The sequence below is a fragment of the Alligator mississippiensis genome, chromosome 4, assembly GCF_030867095.1.
Source record: "Alligator mississippiensis isolate rAllMis1 chromosome 4, rAllMis1, whole genome shotgun sequence".
Taxonomy (NCBI): Eukaryota; Metazoa; Chordata; order Crocodylia; family Alligatoridae; genus Alligator; species Alligator mississippiensis.
This window is the reverse complement of record NC_081827.1, coordinates 66073216-66093381: the sequence shown is the minus strand read 5'-3', so window position 1 is coordinate 66093381 and position 20166 is coordinate 66073216. Positions and strand designations below refer to the sequence as shown.

At 45.4% G+C, this 20166-nt stretch overlaps 1 protein-coding gene across 3 annotated transcripts; it reads left to right on the top strand.

The window, feature by feature from the left end:
* The first annotated feature begins 1843 nt into the window (after positions 1-1843).
* Positions 1844-14431, top strand: KICS2 (KICSTOR subunit 2). 3 transcript variants are annotated; one of them, XM_059726056.1, is made up of 4 exons: positions 2144-2212; positions 4334-4484; positions 7380-7668; positions 12715-14431. In XM_059726056.1, the coding sequence occupies exons 2-4, from the start codon at positions 4475-4477 to the stop codon at positions 13529-13531; spliced, it is 1116 nt and encodes a 371-aa protein (XP_059582039.1). In that variant the 5' UTR covers positions 2144-2212; positions 4334-4474; the 3' UTR covers positions 13532-14431. The 3 variants fall into 3 exon arrangements, with proteins under 3 accessions (XP_006263639.1, XP_059582039.1, XP_006263641.1); XM_006263577.4 differs by lacking the exon at positions 4334-4484 and having other exon boundaries at positions 1844-2212; XM_006263579.4 differs by lacking the exon at positions 2144-2212 and having other exon boundaries at positions 2926-4484.
* Positions 14432-20166: the final 5735 nt, after the last annotated feature.

The window sequence follows — 20166 nt, the reverse complement described above, 5'->3', positions numbered from 1 at the left end:
ATATCTCCCATATGCTTACAGCTAGAACTATGGCATTCACTTTATATACAGTTTTGATTGTCTGGAATTTACATCACCAGCCTCTGTGCACAGTACTGGCTCTCCAGATCCCTATACATCTAGGACTCTACGTATGAACTAGTGGATATTCTGTGACCCATATTGGGCAAGGTAACCCTCCCTAATAATTAAACTATCATGGACACAACCAAAATAGTCTGGCCAAATTTGGCTACTTGACTCCTACAGCTACGGAGCTTGATAAACATTACCATGTGCCTGTTATAGGTTTGAAATTTGTGTATATTCATCAAGCACCATATCCTCAAGTTTGAGCAGCCACCTGTAAGGAGTCTGAACAATGTGAAAGTTAGCTGAAAGACAGAGCTTAAGGATGGCAAATCCTATTCTTTGGTAAGTCTCCATTTTTTTGTGGTCAATTACTAAGCTCTACTGACCAAGTGTGATTTTAGGGTGTATAAAATGTTTCCTTTATAAGTTACCTTCAATTCTTGGCAACCCTTTACAGCCCTGGTAATGGAGACACAGATGGCTGCTGCAGGTTGCTTTGGGTGCAGTGGACACAACATCTTGCTTGACGGTAATGTGTGGCGACCCATTAAAGTGGCCATCATTCCAAGACCCAGTCTTCGTCCAAGAAGGCCAGAACACAGCGGGGTACTTCTCTATCGGAAGAGTAGAGCTTTTCAGTGTGAAGATACAAGGCTCAGGATACCCTCTGCAACTTGCGGATGTATGCACAAGTATCAAAGTAGGCATAGATATCAGCCTTACCGTGTTTAGGAAGCAGCTACCCAACCTGACATATCCTACATAAAGCCAACAGCATAGTGGGTTATATTAACAGGTGTGTCACCTGCAGATCAAGAGTACTGATTCTTCATCTCTATTTAGTACTGATGAGGCCTCACGAGGAGCACTGTGTCCAGTTTTGGGTCCCACACTTCAAGAGGGATGTGAACAGTTTAGAAAGAGCCCAATACAGAACAACAAACATGATTAGAGGCCTAGGAGGCAAAACTTGTGAGAAAAGGCTGAAAGAACCAGGGTTATTTAGACTGGAGAAGAGAAGACTGAGGGGGGATTCGATAACAGTCTTCAGAAAGCTGATGGGTGATAATAGAGAGGATGGAGGTGGGCTTTTCTCTGTGGCTGTAGGGGACAGGCCTAGGAACAACAGCCTCAAGCTACAGCGGAGGAAGTTTAGGCTGGAGATTAAAAGGAGCTTCTACAAGGGTGATCAAGTATTGGAACAAGCTACTTAAAGAGAAACTGTGGAATCTCCATCCCTGGAATTTTTCAAAAGCAGATTAAACAGATTTGACTGGGATAGTATAGTCAGGGATGATCCTGCCGTGAGCAAGAGGCTGGACTAGATAGATGACTGTGGGAGATCCCTTCCAACTCTATTTTTTCTATGGTCCTATATACACCATCAGAACCAACCAAGACAAGAGAATCTACACAAGTTCCCATCAACCCTGCCACAACACCCTGGGAAGCCCTGGCGAGGCGGCAGCATCCGGGGCGAGGAAGCCTACAGCAAGTCTGAAAAAATGCTCGAGCAAATCCTGCCGTCCTTCCCTTCCAAGGACAGGATCTGGCTGGGTGGCTCGTCCCCACCGGCAGCACCTCCTTCGTTGCGAGTCCTGTCAGCGTCGCTGTATTTCTGCACCCCCACGAACCCGCGCCTCCGCCCCGCCCACGGCCCCCCACGTGCCCCGCGGGCACTGGCTGAGGAGCCAGAGCGAGGGGGCGGGGCTAATAGCCAAGCCCCGCCCGCACGCAACTCCGAACATTCCTTCTACTTCCGCTGCTGCGGCCATTTTCTGCGCGCGGACAGTTCCGACGGCGAAGAGACAGGGAGTTTTCCCTCCCCGCTTCACGTGACCGGCCAGGCTCACGTGACGCCACGGCGCCCCTCAGCTGAGCCGCGTATCACGTGGCGGGCGGGGGATGGGGGAGTCGATCCCGCTGGGCGCGCCGGTGCCGGTGGAGCAGGCGGTGCTCGAGACGTTCTTCTCCCACCTGGGCATCTTCTCGTACGACAAGGCTAAAGACAATGTGGAGAAGGAGCGGGAGGCCAACAAGAGCGCGGGCGCCAGCTGGCTCTCGCTGCTGGCCGGCCTGGCGCACCTGGCGGCCGCCGAGAAGGCCTATCACAGCATGACCTTCCTGGGCCAGAAGCTAGGTACCGGCCGGGCGGGGGCGGGGCTGGCCCGGCTCGCTGCTCACGGGCGGGAGGCGCCGCGGGGCGTGGGCGCTGCCCTGCCCGCCCGCCCGCCCGCTAGGGGCGCGGACGGGCCTCGACGTCTCCCCTGGCGCCGGGAGTGACGTCAGAATAACCCCTAACGGCCCCTGCTGCCCCTCCCCCTGACGTCATAGGAGCCTCGAGGCTGCTTGGTCCCTAACGGTCATAAATGGTCTCTGCAAACCCCCCCCCCAACACACACACCTGTTCCTCTGGGAGCTAAGAGGCTCTGTGTACAGCCCCCTGCCTTGGGCTAGTCCGTGCCCCCCAGGGGCTCCACAGGCCTTTCTCAAGGGCCTCCTCTTTCCCTTTCCACCTGCCTGTGCCCCAGGAACCTGAATGGAGGGCTACAGGGCAGCCACTTGCCCCCTGGGGGGCTTTGGGAGCCTGGTGGGGGTGCCATCCTTTTTCCGGTGCCTGCATTAGTCCAGTGAGGTGTGCAGACACATTTCACAGAGTAAACATGGACATCTCGCATAGGCATTCCCAGGCCTTAAAGCCATCCCGTTCTGTTGTGAGCTTTCTGAGCTTGCTGCCCCAGAAAAATTGCTCCCGGGTTTTTCTGTAGTAAAAAATGGAGTACAAGCTAAGATTGGCACTTTTCAAGGGCTGCCTTGTGTCTGCTGAAGGGGGCCTTGGGGTGGGGGGGGCTTTTATAAAGGTTGAGAATCCCTGTCCTTCGAGCTGTCTCTTTTCTAATAGCTACATGAGATTGAGGGAAAGAGTCCATTTTCCTGTCTGGCTGTCTTTTTAAAAGGAATAAATTTAGTGCTTGTGGAAAGGGCAGAATTGACAGCTCCAGAGACAGGAGTGCTGGTTGGTTGCATGTCCTGAATCACCGCAGCAGTTTGGAGAAGCTTCTGCTCCACCAGCGTGCCCCTGCCCTGACTTGGGGAGACCACTTCTAAGTTCGAAAAGATAGCATCTTTATCCATTCAGTTTTTTGCCTCTGCTTGAGCTTGCCACTGAGGGCATCAATTGGTAGATGAAGCTTTTCACATTGATATGTGCAAGTTTTGATTGCTGTTGACCTAAAATGGATCAGGACTTACTGCTTAAAAATGAAAAGGCATTGCAAATTCCCTATGCCATTTCGGAGCAGCCCCTAACTTCTGAATCCTTTCTTTAGAGTCCTGTAAACACAGGTTTCATGCACTTGCCATGCCTTTCACTAAAAGGTTGGGAGATCAAAAAAACAGAAACACTGGCTTTGCAAATATTTAAACTATTTATGCATGCCCTGTCATTGATGTTCATTAATGTAGAATTGAAAGATACCATGGTTCTTTCTTACAGAGGTGGCAGGGGTACATGTTCATATTACAGACTAAATCAGAGAGATAACAGCATGAGCTTTTGTGAGCCAGAGCTCACTTCATCAGACGCTGTGAAAGGACATGCACAGAACATTTTAGAAAACTGAGAGAGTGATTTGAATATCAAATATACTATAAAACAGGATGATGATAACCCAGTTGTTTTAGAAGGCACTTCTACTTTCATTGAATCAAGTTTTAAATTTCCAGCTTTGGGTGCTGCAGTTTTACATCTGGATGCTCAGTTGATGTCTGTCTTTTTTCTGCGTGAAGTTCTCTGACATAGATGTGTGAAAGTCACCTTAGGAAAGCAGATACTGTAACAATATCTGGAATCAGCAATAATGGTCAGACAAAAACTGAGCGTTGATCACCTGTGCCACAACTGCATTATACAGTTGTGCAGCTTAAAATGTAAAAAAAATAGCCTGTCACTGTTAAGTGGTGTCAGACCTGCTGGAGTTAAATAACCAGACACGCTGACTTTGAATAGAGAACAAGCCTTTATTTGTAAAAGTGGCTTGTTGCAGAGCTTTGAGGCTGCTAGAGAGGATGAGGGTGTGTGCGTTTCCTTGTTTTATTTCTCTACTATTTGGAAAATTCAGTCTTTCAGTTACCAATTACTAAAAAACTTGAACTCCTGAGAAATGTTATTTCATTAGTTATGTAAAGTTTAAAGCTCCAATATTTTTGTATATTTATGTTAAATGAACTGGACTTTCCATAAACTCATATTATCATTCAGCCTAAAAAAAGGAATTTAATGAAGAAGAAACCTGGGATATGCACACGCTTAAAATTCCCAACTTACACATCCAGATGAGTCTGACAGGAATAAAGTTATTGATCCTACAGTCTGCCCATCTGGAGTCCCACTGAAGTCAGTATGACTCCAGGTAAGCAAGAGATGTAGGCTTGCTGTATTTGTTTCCAGTACTGGGGCTCAAGCGTTCTGTGAATGTAAAATCTTTTTTTGCTTCTTGTAACGAGCTTGCTGTCTGAGAGTTTCAGGTTTCTCTGCTTGCTCCAGTGAGCTGACCTTGATTACAAATACAGTAAAAGCTGTGTTATCCGGCACTTAATCAGCCGGAAAGCTCCGCTAACTGGCATCCAAGGGACGCGGCAAAAGCAAAACCAGAAGTTCCACTTCCGGTTTTACTGCCGTGAGCCAAGCTCTTCTCCTTCACTTCTTCCGCTCAGAGCAAAGCAGCCTGCGTGGGGCCCCCCTCCCTGTCCCCTGGCGCACTGGCACCACAGAGTGCACCAGACAGTGCACATTTGATTAACTGGTATACCCCATTCCCAGGGGATGATGGATAACAGAGCTCTTGCTGTAAGTGATTTAAGTGGAAGTAAAACAAACTGTTGGGGAGTAAGGTCCTTTCCAGGTTTACAGTTGGAATAATTCTACCTGTAGAGGAGAGGAAGGAGGTATCTCAGTTTGCAGTGGAACAGGCTACCAGAAAAGGTTGTAGAATCTTTGTAATTGGAAGTTTTTGGAGTATAGGTTGGAGAAACATTTCTCTTGAGCAGGGGGTTGGATTAAATTACTTTCTGAGGTCCCTTCCAGACCTAATATTCTGTGATTATGGTTGCAGGGTCAACCATGAGAAAACTAGAAGATGCCAGAATTTAAGTTGTGCAGTGATTTTAATTCAGTCCTTTGTACATGTGCACACTTTTGGTTACTAGCTCCATTAATATGTCCTGCAAAATCCATGCACTGGCCAGCTAATCTGTTGGGTTGCAGTGTCTGCTACTTCTGCTTTAGCAGCGGAAATCTAGACCTAGATGAGAACATTTGTGTTTAATTATACTTCGGCACACTACCACATTTTTCCTTGCATCAAATGGGAAAGGGATGCCTTTCAAAAGTTTCTCTTCTAAGCCTATTTATTGGAGCAAATAAAGTAATTCTCTAGCTTGAAAGGTTGCTACTTACTAAATTGAAGAAAAAGTCCATTTCTTTTTGAACACTTCAGATTCAGTTTCACTATTTCTCCCATCGTGATAGGGTAGACAAAACCTAGATTTATAATGTAAATATCAAATACTTCAGGTTTGAACTCTTCAAGGTCTATTTATACTACACAAAAAGAGAAGAAAAGCCAAAAGCCCACTTTTTCTTCTTGCAGATTACCATAAAGCATTTTTGTACTGGATTATTTGGAAACTGTTCAAATATATCCACACCAACTGCCTTTAAATAATTGCATGTGACACTACAACATGGCTGTTAAATAATTCAGTAGGGCAATATTCTCTTCTCTCTGATCCCTTTTTACCCTACACCAAGTGATCTCTTGGGCCCTTGATCTTAACTTCCCTGTATAGCACATTTTCTGTCTTTACTTGTGGGGTAATGCAGTGGTTTTCAACCTTTTTTATACCGCGGATTGACAAACTCACTTAAAGAATGTTGGTGGACTGGGTATAGAAACAATCTAATTTACATATTTAAATGTGTACTCGGGTGCAGGTTGGGGCACTGCAGGTGTGGGCACCAGAGGACCCTACAGGGGCGGGAGGCAGTAGCCCCAGGGGGACCCAGCTGTGGCTGCTGTGGAAGAAGGGGCTCCGTTGCCTTCCCTAGGAGCAAGCAGCGGAGCCACCTCCCTGCCCGCTGCCCTGGGCATTTCCCTGTCCGCACCCCCCTGCTCCCAGCTGCGGGCAGGGCTGCGGGGTCTGGCCTGGCCGGGCACCTGCTGTGTAGGTAGCACTTTGCCGGGCACAGCCACGGCGGCAGGAGTAAGGTGGTATGCACGGAGCCAGCTGCCTCCCTCCCAGGGCTGCCCCACTGCCCAGCTATAACTCTGCACATGACTGCCAGCAGCGGAAGCCACTTGCCCAGGCAGACGCATGATCCAAGAGGCAGGTTTGTGTCATGACCCAGCAGTCAACCCTTCGCGGCCTGGTACCATGCTACGGCCCAGTGGTTGGTAACCTCTGGGGTAATGGTCCAGGGTGAAATTAAAAAGCAGTGGTATCTCACCACTAGACTTGTAAATGCATGTTTCTAAATAATACTGACCCTTCATACAGTCCTTTCCTAACATCTGTCTTGTTCCCTTACTGATCATTTAAATGGCCAGCTCTGCCAAGGAGATACTGAAAATATATCATTTAAATGGCCAGCACTGCCAAGCAGATACTGAAAATATATAAGTTCTTGTTCCTCTTGTTTTCAGTGATTTAAGATGTACTTGTTTGCATTTAATTTTATGGCATAATCTGCAGTGCTGTTTTCTGGGAGCATACGGGTATTTTTCTTCTTTTGGGATTTTGGTTTACTGTCAGATTGTCAGGGAATTTGGAAACCTTTGGTATAAGCACAGATGTAATTACAAATTTTAAAGCATTTTGTATTTATAGTGCACTGTCAGGTCAAAATTCATTGGAAAAAAGTCTATCATTATTAATAAGAATACACATAATTAAATTTGCATAGTGAGTTGGTTGTTTCTACTCTCTAGTGAAAAGACTGTTTCCAGGTCACAGCTGATATTAGTAAGGCTAGCAAAATGCTTATTTTATATTATGACCTTCCTGCAAAATGGAGCTAAGGGACAGGGAACAATAGGGGTACCTCTTGGTGAGATTAAGCACTAATTAAGTCAGTTACTAATGAAATTGTGTAGCATGTACTTAGATTCCCAAAAAACTGCTCTGAAAGATATCGTTTTATGTGGTATTTCTCTGCTCAGACATCTTAATCTGAGCACGTAGGAGTACCTACCTAAAGCTAGATCAAGCATGGAATTTTGGTAATACCTCCATGTTTATCTGAACAGGTGGCCAGTCATTCTTCAGCCGAAAGGACTCCATCCGAACCATCTACACATCTCTGCATAATGAGCTGAAGAAGGTGGTGACAACGGGTCGCAATGCACTAGGAGGAACAGCTCCTCACTTGGAAGAGCTGCTTTCTCACCTGTCTGAACAGCTCTGTTTTTTTGTTCAGGCTCGGATGGAAATTGCTGACTTCTATGAAAAAATGTACACCCTCAGCTCCCAAAAATTCATTAACTCTGAGGAACTGGTAAACATTTTGGAATCCATTCTAAAGAAATACAGCTCAAGGTCAGTGCTTATTTGTTGGTATTAAATACTCAGATTTTTTCATGATGTTTTCTGATAAGGAGGATGAGGCCTAAGCAAGTCTCTTCCTGCAGAAGTAACAACCTTGCTTAAAAGCACAAGACAGCAACACAGTTCTGACTACATGCATTAAACAAATGTTAGATAAATCTGATACTAGAATGCAACCCCTTTTAGTAGGAAAATGAGGATGCTTCTGCTCATCACAAAAAGAGAGCTACTAAGTTGTTTTTTGCACTTCCTGAACAGGGAGCATCATCCTTGCTTTAAAGGATGAAAAGGGTCTTGCCATACCAGTATTTTATGAAAAGTGTGTGCTCTACTTGTTGTACTCAATATCATTTACATGTGGCTTGTTTTACAAGTCAGAACAAAATTCTTTACCCTTTTCTTTTTGTCATTTTTTTTCATTTTAAAGTGATTTGGGCATAGGTTTAGTACCTGGAATCTTCGCTTTTTTAATAGACTACATTTCATATCCCTGTCCCAGAGTCCTTTTAAATAGTTTCCATAAACTTTCTTCTCTTTAGATCTTAAAGATAGTTGTCAGATGTAGTTCTAAATTATCCTCAAAACTGGCTATATTCTAAAGGTAGAAGCCAGGGTGAGTTGCCCTTAGACATACTAAATCAGATGTGTAAGCTTTTGTAAGCAATAGCTTGCTTCCTCAGATGCTATAAAGGGATTTCAGGGAGCAAGCTTTTAACTAGAAAGCAGTGATTTGAATACAGAAGATAAGGGGTGCGTGGGAAGAGAGGTGGCACTGCTAAGAGAAGCAAAAGTGGGAGCATAACCTAAAGTCGCACAGAGACCCCACAGTGGCACCTGTGCCATTCTTCCAAGCCTTATTTATACTGGGGAGGTTTCCGCTTACAGACTGCAGCTGCCATAAGGAAACTACCAGTATGTGCATGCCCAGAGGCAGAACAGGGTAGATCTACAGCAGGGATGGCTCCTGGCCAGCAGCATGGTCAGCTGGCAGCAGCTTTTATTTTTTCCACTCCCTTTTTCCTCCCCCAAAAATTGATGCCCAGGGCTGCTGCCCTGCACCTTAGTTACCCTATTGTGCATGTCCATGCAGTTCTTGCCATTTCCATGTGGCTTCCTTCCATTATCCATGCAAGCAGAGTGATGTGCACCCTGAGAAGGCACAGCACCTGGTAGAAAGCCTGGACATATCTACACACTCTTTCCTGTCTGCTTCTGGGGAGTGGGTGGCAGAAGCCTTTTGGTTATTGAGTTTGTGTTACTCTGCTGGTAGAAAGGAGGGGTCTTGCTGCTATAGAGCAGCTGAGAGTTGTGTTGGTGAAACTGTTTAGTTTGCATAAAGCCTCAGTCAGTGATGCAGGAGATGTCTAGAGAAAAGAGGTTGCTGCTTGTAACAGGGGGGGCCTTCTCGGAGCTGATTTAACCATGGCCTGCCCAACTGTTTCTGGGCTAACCGCCTGCATTCTCGCCCGCCATGCCTTGTTGTTAATTAATTAGTTAAATATGTAATTAAGCAGGAGGCTGCCCGTTTCCTGCCCCAATGCCAGGGGGCGCTATCTGCAGCTCCATTCTTCCTTTACACTGCAGCCCAAGGCTCACAGATGGCATCCATAGTTCTCATAATCACCGGCCCCTCGCTGGGCCCCAGAATCCTACTATTGAACCCCTCTATGATCCCCCCATTCTGACGGCCTAATCTGCCTTCATTCTCGGCAAACATGGCTCCCTGAGCTGCTTCCCCCTCATGGGTGTGGTGTCCCCTCCAGGACCGTGGGCTACTAACCCTGGCCCACCTCCAGGCCAGTCAGAACCCCAGGCCGTCAGCTCTTGGGCGTTCCTCGCGGTGGGCCTCTGGCCCTTCGACCCTTCCGGTCCTGGCCCCAGCATTGACCAGTCGGGAGAAATGTCAGACAGGTTTGTGAGTCCATGGGCTCATGCTCTTTCTCTGGGGTCCACCTTCCAGACCATCCGAACAAGGGTAACCCACCCAGTTGTGGGGGATAGGGGTTAAGGTGCCTTTCACCAGGGTGGTAACTGGCCTGGCATTTCCTGGGGGCTCCCACACTACTGGGAGCCCCACCAGGCCACCCACTCCTGGCAGGGTGCAGTTTTACATTGTATCCAGGACCAGGAGCCTCCTGACCATCACCTACAGCTCCTCCCTTATCTCCAGATGATACCAGCAGCCCTCCAGCCCAGCAACATTGTTGCCTGGCCTCCAGCAGCAGAACTGCCCTGTTTATATGGGCAGCTCCTGATTCAAAATGGCTGCCCTAATCATGCACCTGGCAGCTGCCAGCTCCAGGCCCTTAAAGTGGCAGGCACAAACAGTGCCCTGCCACACTGCTGCTTTTACCTTTTGGGTAAAAAATCACACCTCTGGGTGTGATTTCCAGCCAGTCTGTAGATTAGAGCAGCCTTCTCTTTTCTCTAATTTGTTAGGATTGGCCTGATGCAGTGTAAGAAATCCATTGCTGTGGCCACTAGGTTTCCTGGCCCACAGCTCAGGATTTATTTAGATCTCTGGTACAGTTAACAGATTCTCCAGGTCAGGAAGGAGTGTTACAGTAACTTATTTAACTAAGAGCTGCAGGTACTGTATTTCTTGGAAATTTAAATACATATGTCAGAGTTATATGGGAACAAATAACAACTTCCTACGAAACAGAAGTGAAAAAAATGATTGTTTGTTAAATACACCTGAGAAAATGTGCATCTCTGTGCCCTCTATCTGAAACATAGAAGATCAGGTAGATTGAAGCTCTTTATCACCTCTTACTGCTAGCGTGCAAACAGCCAGTGGTACAAGCTGTTTCTATCTCTGTTTCAGAGAACATTGCTCCTCCAGGTATGCTCTCTGAAAATCCTAAACTAGTGTTCTGGCTGGACCGTTCACACAAATAATTCCTAAAATGATGCATAATGCCCAGTGTTAATTAAAGCTTACAATAACAAGCCAATTAAGCATAACTTCATGCTTTGAAGTGATGCATCTGTCTAATCAGCATTTTATGATTATGGCTGGAGAATGAAGGCTTCAAATTAAATGCAGGCTAAACATCACTTCTGTTTTGTAAACAAGGAAGAAGTACCAGAACCCTAGTATCTCTTTGATAGTGATTCAGAAAACCAAAAGTATATGGCAAAAGTTAAAAAGTTCTTAATAGATTCCTGTGTCTTGGAAAAGATTTTATATTTTAGTATCTGTGCTTCCTCAAGACATTTCTGTGTTAGACTTAATTACATCAGATGTTCTAGGGACACAGCTGTCAGTTTATTTTACAACCTGTGTATTTTCAAGCTAATAGTCATGGCTGAGAGATGGCTTCTTTGGATTACGACAGTTTAACAGATCTTGTTTAGAAGTAAGCTGATACATCGGTCTGATATCAGATCGACACAGATATAAAGAAAATTGACTGTATTGGAATTCAGCTTTTTTTGCCTGATGTGGCCCGATGTGGCTTGTAAATGCCCCGTAGCTGCAGTGCAGCCCGTAGGCGGTGAGAAGCATAGCCTGACAGCTTGGAGAGCTGCGTGCAGCTGGTAAGTCTGTTGTGGTGGAAGGGGAGGGGGGAGGGAAGGGGCGTGGGGCTGGGGAAGGTGCTGTCTAGCCAGGGCGGGGCACAGGATGGAGCTGCGTTTCGTCCAGGAGGCACAGGGAGGGGGGGTGGCTCCTGTTGTTGCGCACACCCCTGGAGGGCACGTGGGACATGTGCCCCTAGATCTGTGTACGGGGCGAGGGCAGGCTTCCACTGTGGGCTGGGGCCGGTGCTGTGCCGGACTCTTCCCAGTCAGGGTGTTGGGCCAAGCTGTGCTTGGGGCGGGTGGCGGTGGCACTGGGAGGGGGATTGAGGGGGCTACAGAAAATTTTGGGGTGGCTGCAGTCCCTCCAATCCCCCCTCCCAGTGCCACCACCGCCTGCCTCCAGCACAGCCTGGCCCAGTCCCTGCTAGGAACAGACTGCCCTGCCCCGCACAGATCTGGGGGCAAATGCCCCCCCTCATGCCCTCCCAGGGTGTGCACAGCAGCAGGAGCCACCCATACCCCCGAGATGAGCCACAGCTCCATCCTGTGTCTGTCCCACCCTGGCTGGACAGTGCCTACCCCTGCTCCACTTCCTCCCTTACCACAGGGGCCTCTATCTGCCCCCTTGCCCCTTTCCTTCTCCCTCCCCTTCTACCACAATGGACTTACCAGCTGGACACTGCTTTTCAAAGTATCGGGCTGCATATTGGAAATTGGATTGGTATCGGCTGACATGGCTCCGTAAATATTGGTTATCAATATTGGCCCCAAAAATCTCTTAATCTTTGTTTGTTATGTAAGGAGACATTAAAACAGCTATTAGTCATGAAGCAAAGTAAAGTGGAAAGCTGTACCACAGCAGTAATTCAAAAGACTTGGTAAAACTACATTTGAATGATTTTTTAAACTTTTTTTTAAGGGTGAAAAATAATATTCATAAGTATATTATTTAAAAGAAATTTGAAGTTTGAAACTTTTAAAGTTCAAGAGCAGGGTTAGCAGCAATGGTTTTATTTATTAGCTCTCATGCCTATTTCTGTGTAAGAAGCAAATTCATTTTGTCAGGCAGTGAAGACAATATAGCCTGTGTTAGATATTTTGACAGAAATGTATTATAACTAGCCTATAACTCTAAAAAATCTTATCACCCAGAGTTACATACTATTTAAATATCTAGCAATATAGTTTTAGAAAATGAAATATTCTAGTGACTGGAAGAGATAAATTGCAATGTTTGTATTTATGTGAAGTGACTTTGCATTGATAAGAATGGCTGTTACAATTGTATTTTTGGCAAACAGAGAATATTATGTATGTTTATTAACACAATTTTGGCATATTTGGAAAGGAATGATTGTTAAATTAATCAACACAGACTTTGACTCTCTATCCTTTTTTATTTTTAGTGTTGCTTGTTTGAGAGTTGATGTACTAGTTAATTCTTCCACTGTCATTTACAACTTCTTTTATTTCTAAAAACGTTCTTTTCATTTTGTGTTTTTTGTTATCTAGATTTCATCATCCAATTCTCAGTCCTCTTGAAAGCAGCTTTCAGTTAGAAGTAGATGTGCTTGCTCATCTTCTAAAGGCACAGGCTCAGATCTCTGAGTGGAAGTTCCTCCCATCTCTGGTCAACTTGCACAGTGCTCACTCAAAACTGCAGACATGGGGTCAAATTTTTGAGAAACAGCGGGAGACCAAGAAACACCTGTTTGGAGGACAGTCTCAAAAGGTTGTGCAGCCCCCACACCTTTTCCTCTGGTTGATGAAACTCAAAAACATCCTCCTTGCCAAGTTTAGCTTTTACTTTCATGAGGCACTCAGCCGACAAACAACTGTATCTGAAATGAAAACTTTGACTGCTAAAACTAATCCTGATTATTTTGGAAAAATTTCCAGCTTCATCCGGAAATACGATGCTGTCAATGTTTCTTTAATCTTTGACAATCGTGGGTCAGAGAGTTTTCAGGGACATGGTTATCATCATCCCCATTCCTACAGAGAAGCTCCGAAGGGAGTGGATCAGTACCCTGCTGTTGTTTCCCTGCCCAACGACAGACCTGTTATGCACTGGCCCAATGTAATCATGATTATGACTGACAGAACCTCTGACCTCAACAGTTTGGACAAAGTTGTTCACTTCTATGATGACAAAGTCCAAAGCACATACTTTCTGACACGCCCAGAACCTCATTTTACCATTGTAGTTATTTTTGAGTCTAAGAAATCAGAGAGGGACTCCCATTTCATTTCTTTTCTCAATGAAATCTCACATTCCCTTAAGAATTCTAAAGCTTTTGCAAGCCTAAAGCCTGGATCCAAAGGCTAAAAGTCACATGGACTCAAGTATTGCCAAGGCAATGTATTAGACTGGGAAATTAAACGTTCACTTTCAAGGATTGTATCCATCCATGATTCTCAGAGTCTAATTAAAAAGGAAACATTATTTTAATATCTATTGTAAATTTTTTATGGCTAACAAACACTTGAATAAAATTATTTTTTGGCAACGCACGTAGAAATAACTTAGCTGTGGTGCACTAAAATGGCTGGGTTTTGTTGGTTTTTTTTGCATGGTGCTCAGTTTTACAGTATGAATTATTTTTTCAGTCCACAACTTTGTTGCCTTTAATTAAATGGAATGTATGCACTTTATCTTGTTTATGGAAAACTTGGTTAGAATGGACTATATTGTCAGAATACTCTACTGCTACATTAACTATCAGGAATGATATCTTGTTATTTCTCACCAACACCCACTGGAAATTATTGAAACTTGCCAATCTGAATGAACAGTCTCAATAAAAAAGCCAATGCATCACAAAAAAGTACTTTTATTCTGGTAACTGAAGTTTACTCTTAATAGGTAATGGTACAAAAGACTTTAAAAAAATAGTAACAAGCATTTTTATGACACTTGCTATTACATGACCATTTTAACTTTGAACAAACTAAAAGGTGCATACTGGCCAAATAGAGCTGCAGCAAAACTTTCAATGTTTTAAGTTATTAATTATGTGGGCAATCATTTTTTATATCAAAACTGGGATAATAACTAATGCTGCAATGAAATTGAAGGTGGTGTCTTTAGTTGTAAGTGATTTTTAAGAGTTTAGTAGTAAAAATAACACGCCTTTCAAACAGCCATGATTACATTTCCTTTGTCTCCCTTTCTGAGAATGCATCAGAAAATGGTCCCTTGGAATAAAATTATTTGCAAGTACTATTACTTGCTGTGCTATGGTTTATCATTAGAGCTATTTTGTCTTTATCTTCAGGTCTGTTTCCTATTCTGTTTAATTTACTGGTTAAACAGAAACAGTAACACCACTTTTGGCGCTTCTGTTCACACATTTCTTAACTTGCATTACATTTTTTTTATTCTTTCAAACTATGGGTTTTGTGCCTCTTTAACCTTTCAAATTATCCTGCAACAGGAGTGCTCTATTTCCTCTCCAGTTACTACAGAAAGACTCATTTGGCTGTACTTATGGTCCTGTTTTAATGGCTGATCCTATCATCCTTAGTGTGTGCAGTACCTTGCTTTACAAGCAGTTTCATTGGAAATCAATAGGGGCTAATCTCAGAGTGAGGTGAGATGTAAGTATGTTTGGCAAAATCAGACCCAGACTTCAGAAGTAGGAAGCAGCTGCAACATGCAGATTTACTTTGAAGTAGGTTATTTTAAGTTCAAATTGTAGTTGTCTGGTTTCATTTAAGACATGAACAGAGATTGGATGGAGTACAATGAAGTACAAGAAGTCCAAAAACAGACTGGGATTTCATTTTTCTCTTATGGATGTATGTTGCTGCCTTTAGGCAATTGACTTGGGCTGGGTGTTGCACTCCTGATACAAATACAACCATTCTCAGTCTTGGTGGCACTGCTTGCAGGTCTTGAAAAGATGAGACCTGTGAGTACTGCTCCTTTTCTGCATTAAACAACGCCACTGAGATTTCACTGGGCTTGTGTTCTAATACCATTTCTCTCTTGCAAGTGTCCTGGGCTTTTTCCTTTTGTGAAGCTATTGTTTTAGTGTTTGAAATGGTAACTGAGGTTACATGAGGGCCAGATGGTTTGTGTCTGGAAACTGCTAGAATTAAGGACAGGTGGGTCACAAATCAGCCTATGCCGTCACTACCCCCCATGTGCAGCTAGCCCAGTGAGGGGAGGGGCCACCAGTCCTCACCCTCTCTAGGATGGAGGTTTATAACTTACCCCAGCCCTGCCTAATCTGCCTGGATCTCTGCCCAGCCCCATGTGCTTCATTGGGACATACTACCACCCTCAGCTGGGCAACAAGGTTAGGTGCAAATCCTGCACCCCTGCCCACTTCCCCCTGCCAGCCCTATTTTGGGCTGTGTTGGGGGGCAACATAAGTGTTCCCTCCACTGGGTTTGAGTCATGCCAGGGGTGGCATGTAAGGAGAGGGCTCCTGGGGCAGCTACTGCTCTTAATGGCACCCACATTGCCCCTGGCTGTGGGGCTCTGGGAGTGGCCTTGCCCATGTGGCTGAGGTGTAGCAGGTAGGTGCTGCCAGGATTACAAGTGGAGCTGTGCAGTGCAGGGGGGCCAGTGGCTGGGACTGGCTCCCAAAAAGGTTGGACGGACACAATGCAGATTGTGACAGGCCTTGCAGGTGGCCTGAGCAGCCCCCTGTGCATTTTGGTTGCAGTGGAAGGAGCCCCTGGGCATTAAGATCCACACCTGCGGAGCTGATGGATATGGCTTCATCAAAGTACCTAACTCTGTGCCAGATGAGGGGAAACCTCCTGTCTTATTATAGCCAGATCTTGTTAGTTGTGTTGTGCTTGTGGTTGCCTTCCATGCTCCAAGGAGCAGCTCCTTTCAAAATGATGGGGATGCCTATAGGGTTCCTCTCCCCAGTCATTAAGCATAACTATAACAAAAGGAAAACTCCCTTCAAAAGAAGTACATGGTACTAAATGTTGGGGAGTGGAAATAGCAGCTGCTTTTGTGCCAGAGCTGGTCATGCTGTGTTAGGTGATCAAGGCCAACTGCTCAGAGAAGTAAGAGGGAAGAGAATAATAGAGCAGTTGTGCTCAACCTTTTGGCCCTGCAAGACAGATTACTGATGTGAGACTAGTCAGCAGGCTGGATTGGGCCATGGGGCTCAACTCCATCCCCTTCATACCTCGCACATTGGGATTGGATCTGTGTTTCCTGCACCACATCCTCCAGCCCCCGCACCTGCCAGGATTGTGTTTCATGACTCTGGCTCTGCCCCTTCCAGCCCCTTGCACCTCCCAATTGGGTCCCGTGGTCCTGACACTGCCCCGGGGAGACTGGCACTGCCCCCTGCCAGTCTGTGACACCAGGATTGGGCCATGGGGCCTGGCACTGCCTGCACGCTGGGATCAGGGGGCCCATCCAGTGCTAAGGGCCTGGGGTTTCCCATGGGCCTAGAACAGGGATAGGCAACATTTTTTGGCCGGAGTGCTGAAAAAACCACAATGTCTACCATGGAAGGTGCCAGAGTGCCAACATGCCGGAGCCCGGAGCAGCTGTTTGCAGCCTCCTGGCTGCAGCCGGCCCACAGAGCCTGGTCTGTGTGCAGCAGGGTTTACAGCCTCCCAGCTGCCTGCTGAGAGCAGCCTGGGCTCCGTGGCTGCTTAGAGCCTGGGCTGGTGGTGGTGTGCTGAGCAAAATGGCTTTGCATGCCATGTTTGGCACATGTGCCTGGGGTTGCTGACCCCTGATCTAGAAATCTGGCAGGAGGGGAGTGGTGCCACTGCTCCCCAGTCACAACATTTCTGGGGAGCCCCGTGGGCTAGGTGATATGGTCCTGTGGACTGCCTTTGGCCCATAGGCTGGGGGTTGAGCATCCTGATATAAAAAAATACAAAGCTTGAATAGTGGCGAGGCCCAACACTATGGCGAGGCCCAGTTCTGAACTTGGCATCTGGGCTGTTTCCAATGGGTTGAAACAAAAGCCTGTCTCTGAACTGCTTAGAATTTTGACATGCTGCAGCACGCAGCATTTGGTACATGATGTTCAGTAACTGTTAGCGCATAAGAGTTTTCAAAATGCCATGCAAGTTAAACATGGATTCTGCAGAGGTGAAGCTGAGGCAATATTAGATAAGAATAATGTGATGGAGTCACATTATTCAGGCAGATTTGCTGACCTGAGAATGGTTTTGTCTAATTTTATATTTTGGAAGTGGAAACATTAAGTATCCAGAAATGTGCTCAGCCACAAATAGACATGAGTAAGACATAGCTTCTGCCTTAAAGAACTTGGACTCTAAATGGCAAATGGTGCAACAAAGGTGTAAGAGTTGTCATTTGTTAATGTATAGGTATACATTCAATAAGAAGCAACAATAGTTAAAAAGTGGCAGAAGGAGGGAGTGACAAGATAGCAAGAAGATTATTCAGTTACTTGGCAAATGTATACACAGTTGACATTTTTATTTAAAAAATAAGAGAATTTTAACCTTAGAACAGTGGTTTTCAACATTTTTAGACTCTCGATGTGTTGCTTGATAGATTAGAGTCACCCCTTGGAAAATGTCAGCTCTTAGTTTTCACTCAACTTTTGACTATAGAAAAATAATAAAGTGGTTTTTCCTGTTGCAAAGAACACAGAAAGACCAAAAGAGGTCAGCGTGCTCTTGACACTATAGATTCCTGTTGGAAATCCCTGGGTTTATCTTGTGAATGACATTTGCACAACTAACAGAGGTAACAATGTGTGGCACCTGACCAGCACCCTTGAAAGGATCTCAAGACACCTCATGATGCCAAAGCACCCTGGCTGAGAATCATTGCCTTAGGACCTAGTGGACTAATACAATGTTTGCGCTATTCCACCTTGCCACCTATTCCATTCTACTTCCCCAAATTAAGTATACAAGGTTTAAATACTAATGCACTTTAGATGTCTTGTATAAACTATTGCATCGGATACAAAATGTAAATCTACTTATGGCAACAGAGTTAAACCCAGTGCTTTTGGGCATATTTAAAAGATTTAAAGGTTATTGAGGCATTGATCTACTCAGTACCCACAAGTTGCTTAGAATAGCAACCTAAAAGCTTTTCGTATTCTAAACTCTGAATACCCAGTCACTTACTTTAGTCCATGAAGATTCGAGTAGATGCTCTTAATTTAATACTGCTTGTTTCAGATGTGGATTTAACTGCAAAAAGTATTCTTGGACCTCTTGCATATTTCATACTTGTGTCTTGTAAGGTGTTTCTATGTGCAGTGTTTCTTTTTTCCTTAAATAAAATATCTTTCTAGCTCTACTCTTTGGTCTCAAAATGGAATATCGGGAGCTAAGACTGGCAATATGAAGTAGGTTGGGCTGTAGGGAACTCTTAACATGAGCACAACGCTCAAGCTATTAAAACTTTAATGATGTAAAAATATGTTCTCTGTATCCCATCAGAAAGCTCCAAAGCCCAAGGTTTACCTAATTCACTGACTCTAAATTTTTTATATCTTCTCATGAAATGCATATAAATCATTTCATGGCCATCTTCTAGCAGCCAGTTTTCCCCAAAGGGTGCCCCTACAAATCTCTTCTCTTCTGCACCATGCACTATGTCTTCGAGTCTCTCTCACCCTGGTGCTGTTTCTGTTTGAGATGGGCTACTTAGGAATCTCTCATTTACATATATAGTACCTGGTGCCTCCAGAGCAACCTGTGATGATCTGCTGTGGGACAGAGATGGGCCTTGGGATCCCCTAACTTAGCAGTTCACAAACTATGGCCCAGGGACTGGGTCTGGCCTGCTGAGCTGTGGCTTCAGCAGAATTTGGAAGCAGGGAGCCCAAACCACAGCACTGCTGGGCAGTGGGGAGAAGAGGGGTCTTACTGCTGGCTCTCTCAGACCCGAGCTGGATCATTCCAGTCCATTTTTAGAAAATGTTGCTACCCCCTAAGTGAAGTTGCATGGGCACATCTGACACACATAAGCAATGAAGGACCCTGCAAATTTTCACAGTGTTAAACCTGCCTTTCCCTATTTCTTCAGTATAGGATTGACATAAAGATAAATGAATCCTTCCTTTCTCAGGATCAAGGGTACACAGTGTCTCTCTGAAGAGCATTCTGTCACTAAGGAGGAGCCCCTTCTGCTTTTTTAACATTACTTTTATTTACTGTAAAAAATATGCAGCTGTCTGGTCTCTTTTCTTCAGTTCAGTGACATGGAGCAAAGGTACATTTCCAAGGTTTATACCCTGCACTGCAGTTTCTGGCTTTTAAAGCAGGTGTTGTAGTAACTGGCACAAAGTTCTTTAGGTCACAGCTGGATGCTGAATGTACCCTGGTGGCATGTGGCTGAGATAAGAATAGTAAAGCTGCATCAGAGGAGCAGGCTAGGCTGTGGAAGATGTGTTGGGGCAGATAACAGCAGCTTTAGGGGGAAAGGGTGGGAAATAACAGAAGAAAAAGGACTGCTTTTAAAGGTAAAATCTTCTAACACACTGGCCCAGATGGGGGTGAAAGGAGGAAGAGGAAAGGGGGAGGGAGAGGAGGGTTCTTTGAAGTCTTCAGGTGAAAGTCCCAACAGGATTAAAAATATTATTTAAACATAGTACATGTTGTGTGTCATACATAGGGGAAGCATCTACACATGCATTTACTCCGGTCTAAGTTTACACAGGTGTAAAATAATCTGGTGTAAATCTTTCTGAGCAGACATCTATGCATGCAGAGATTAGGGAGCAGATTTGAACCCATGTTCCTGCAGCCCAGCAATGGGCCCCTGCCACCACTGAGGGGGGCTCTAGGCTCCCCCTGGGTGCTAGCCCAGGGGCTGGGAGGGAGCACTGGACCAGGAGACAGCTGTCCCCCTGCCCCAGCAGTGGCTCCACAGGGCAGTTGTGAGCCTGCTCTGGGCTATACATGCAGACTTCCCCATGCAGCCGGGGGCTAGCTGGAAACTGTCCCAGTCTGGGGCAAGTCCCAGCCAGCTCCAGGCTGGGT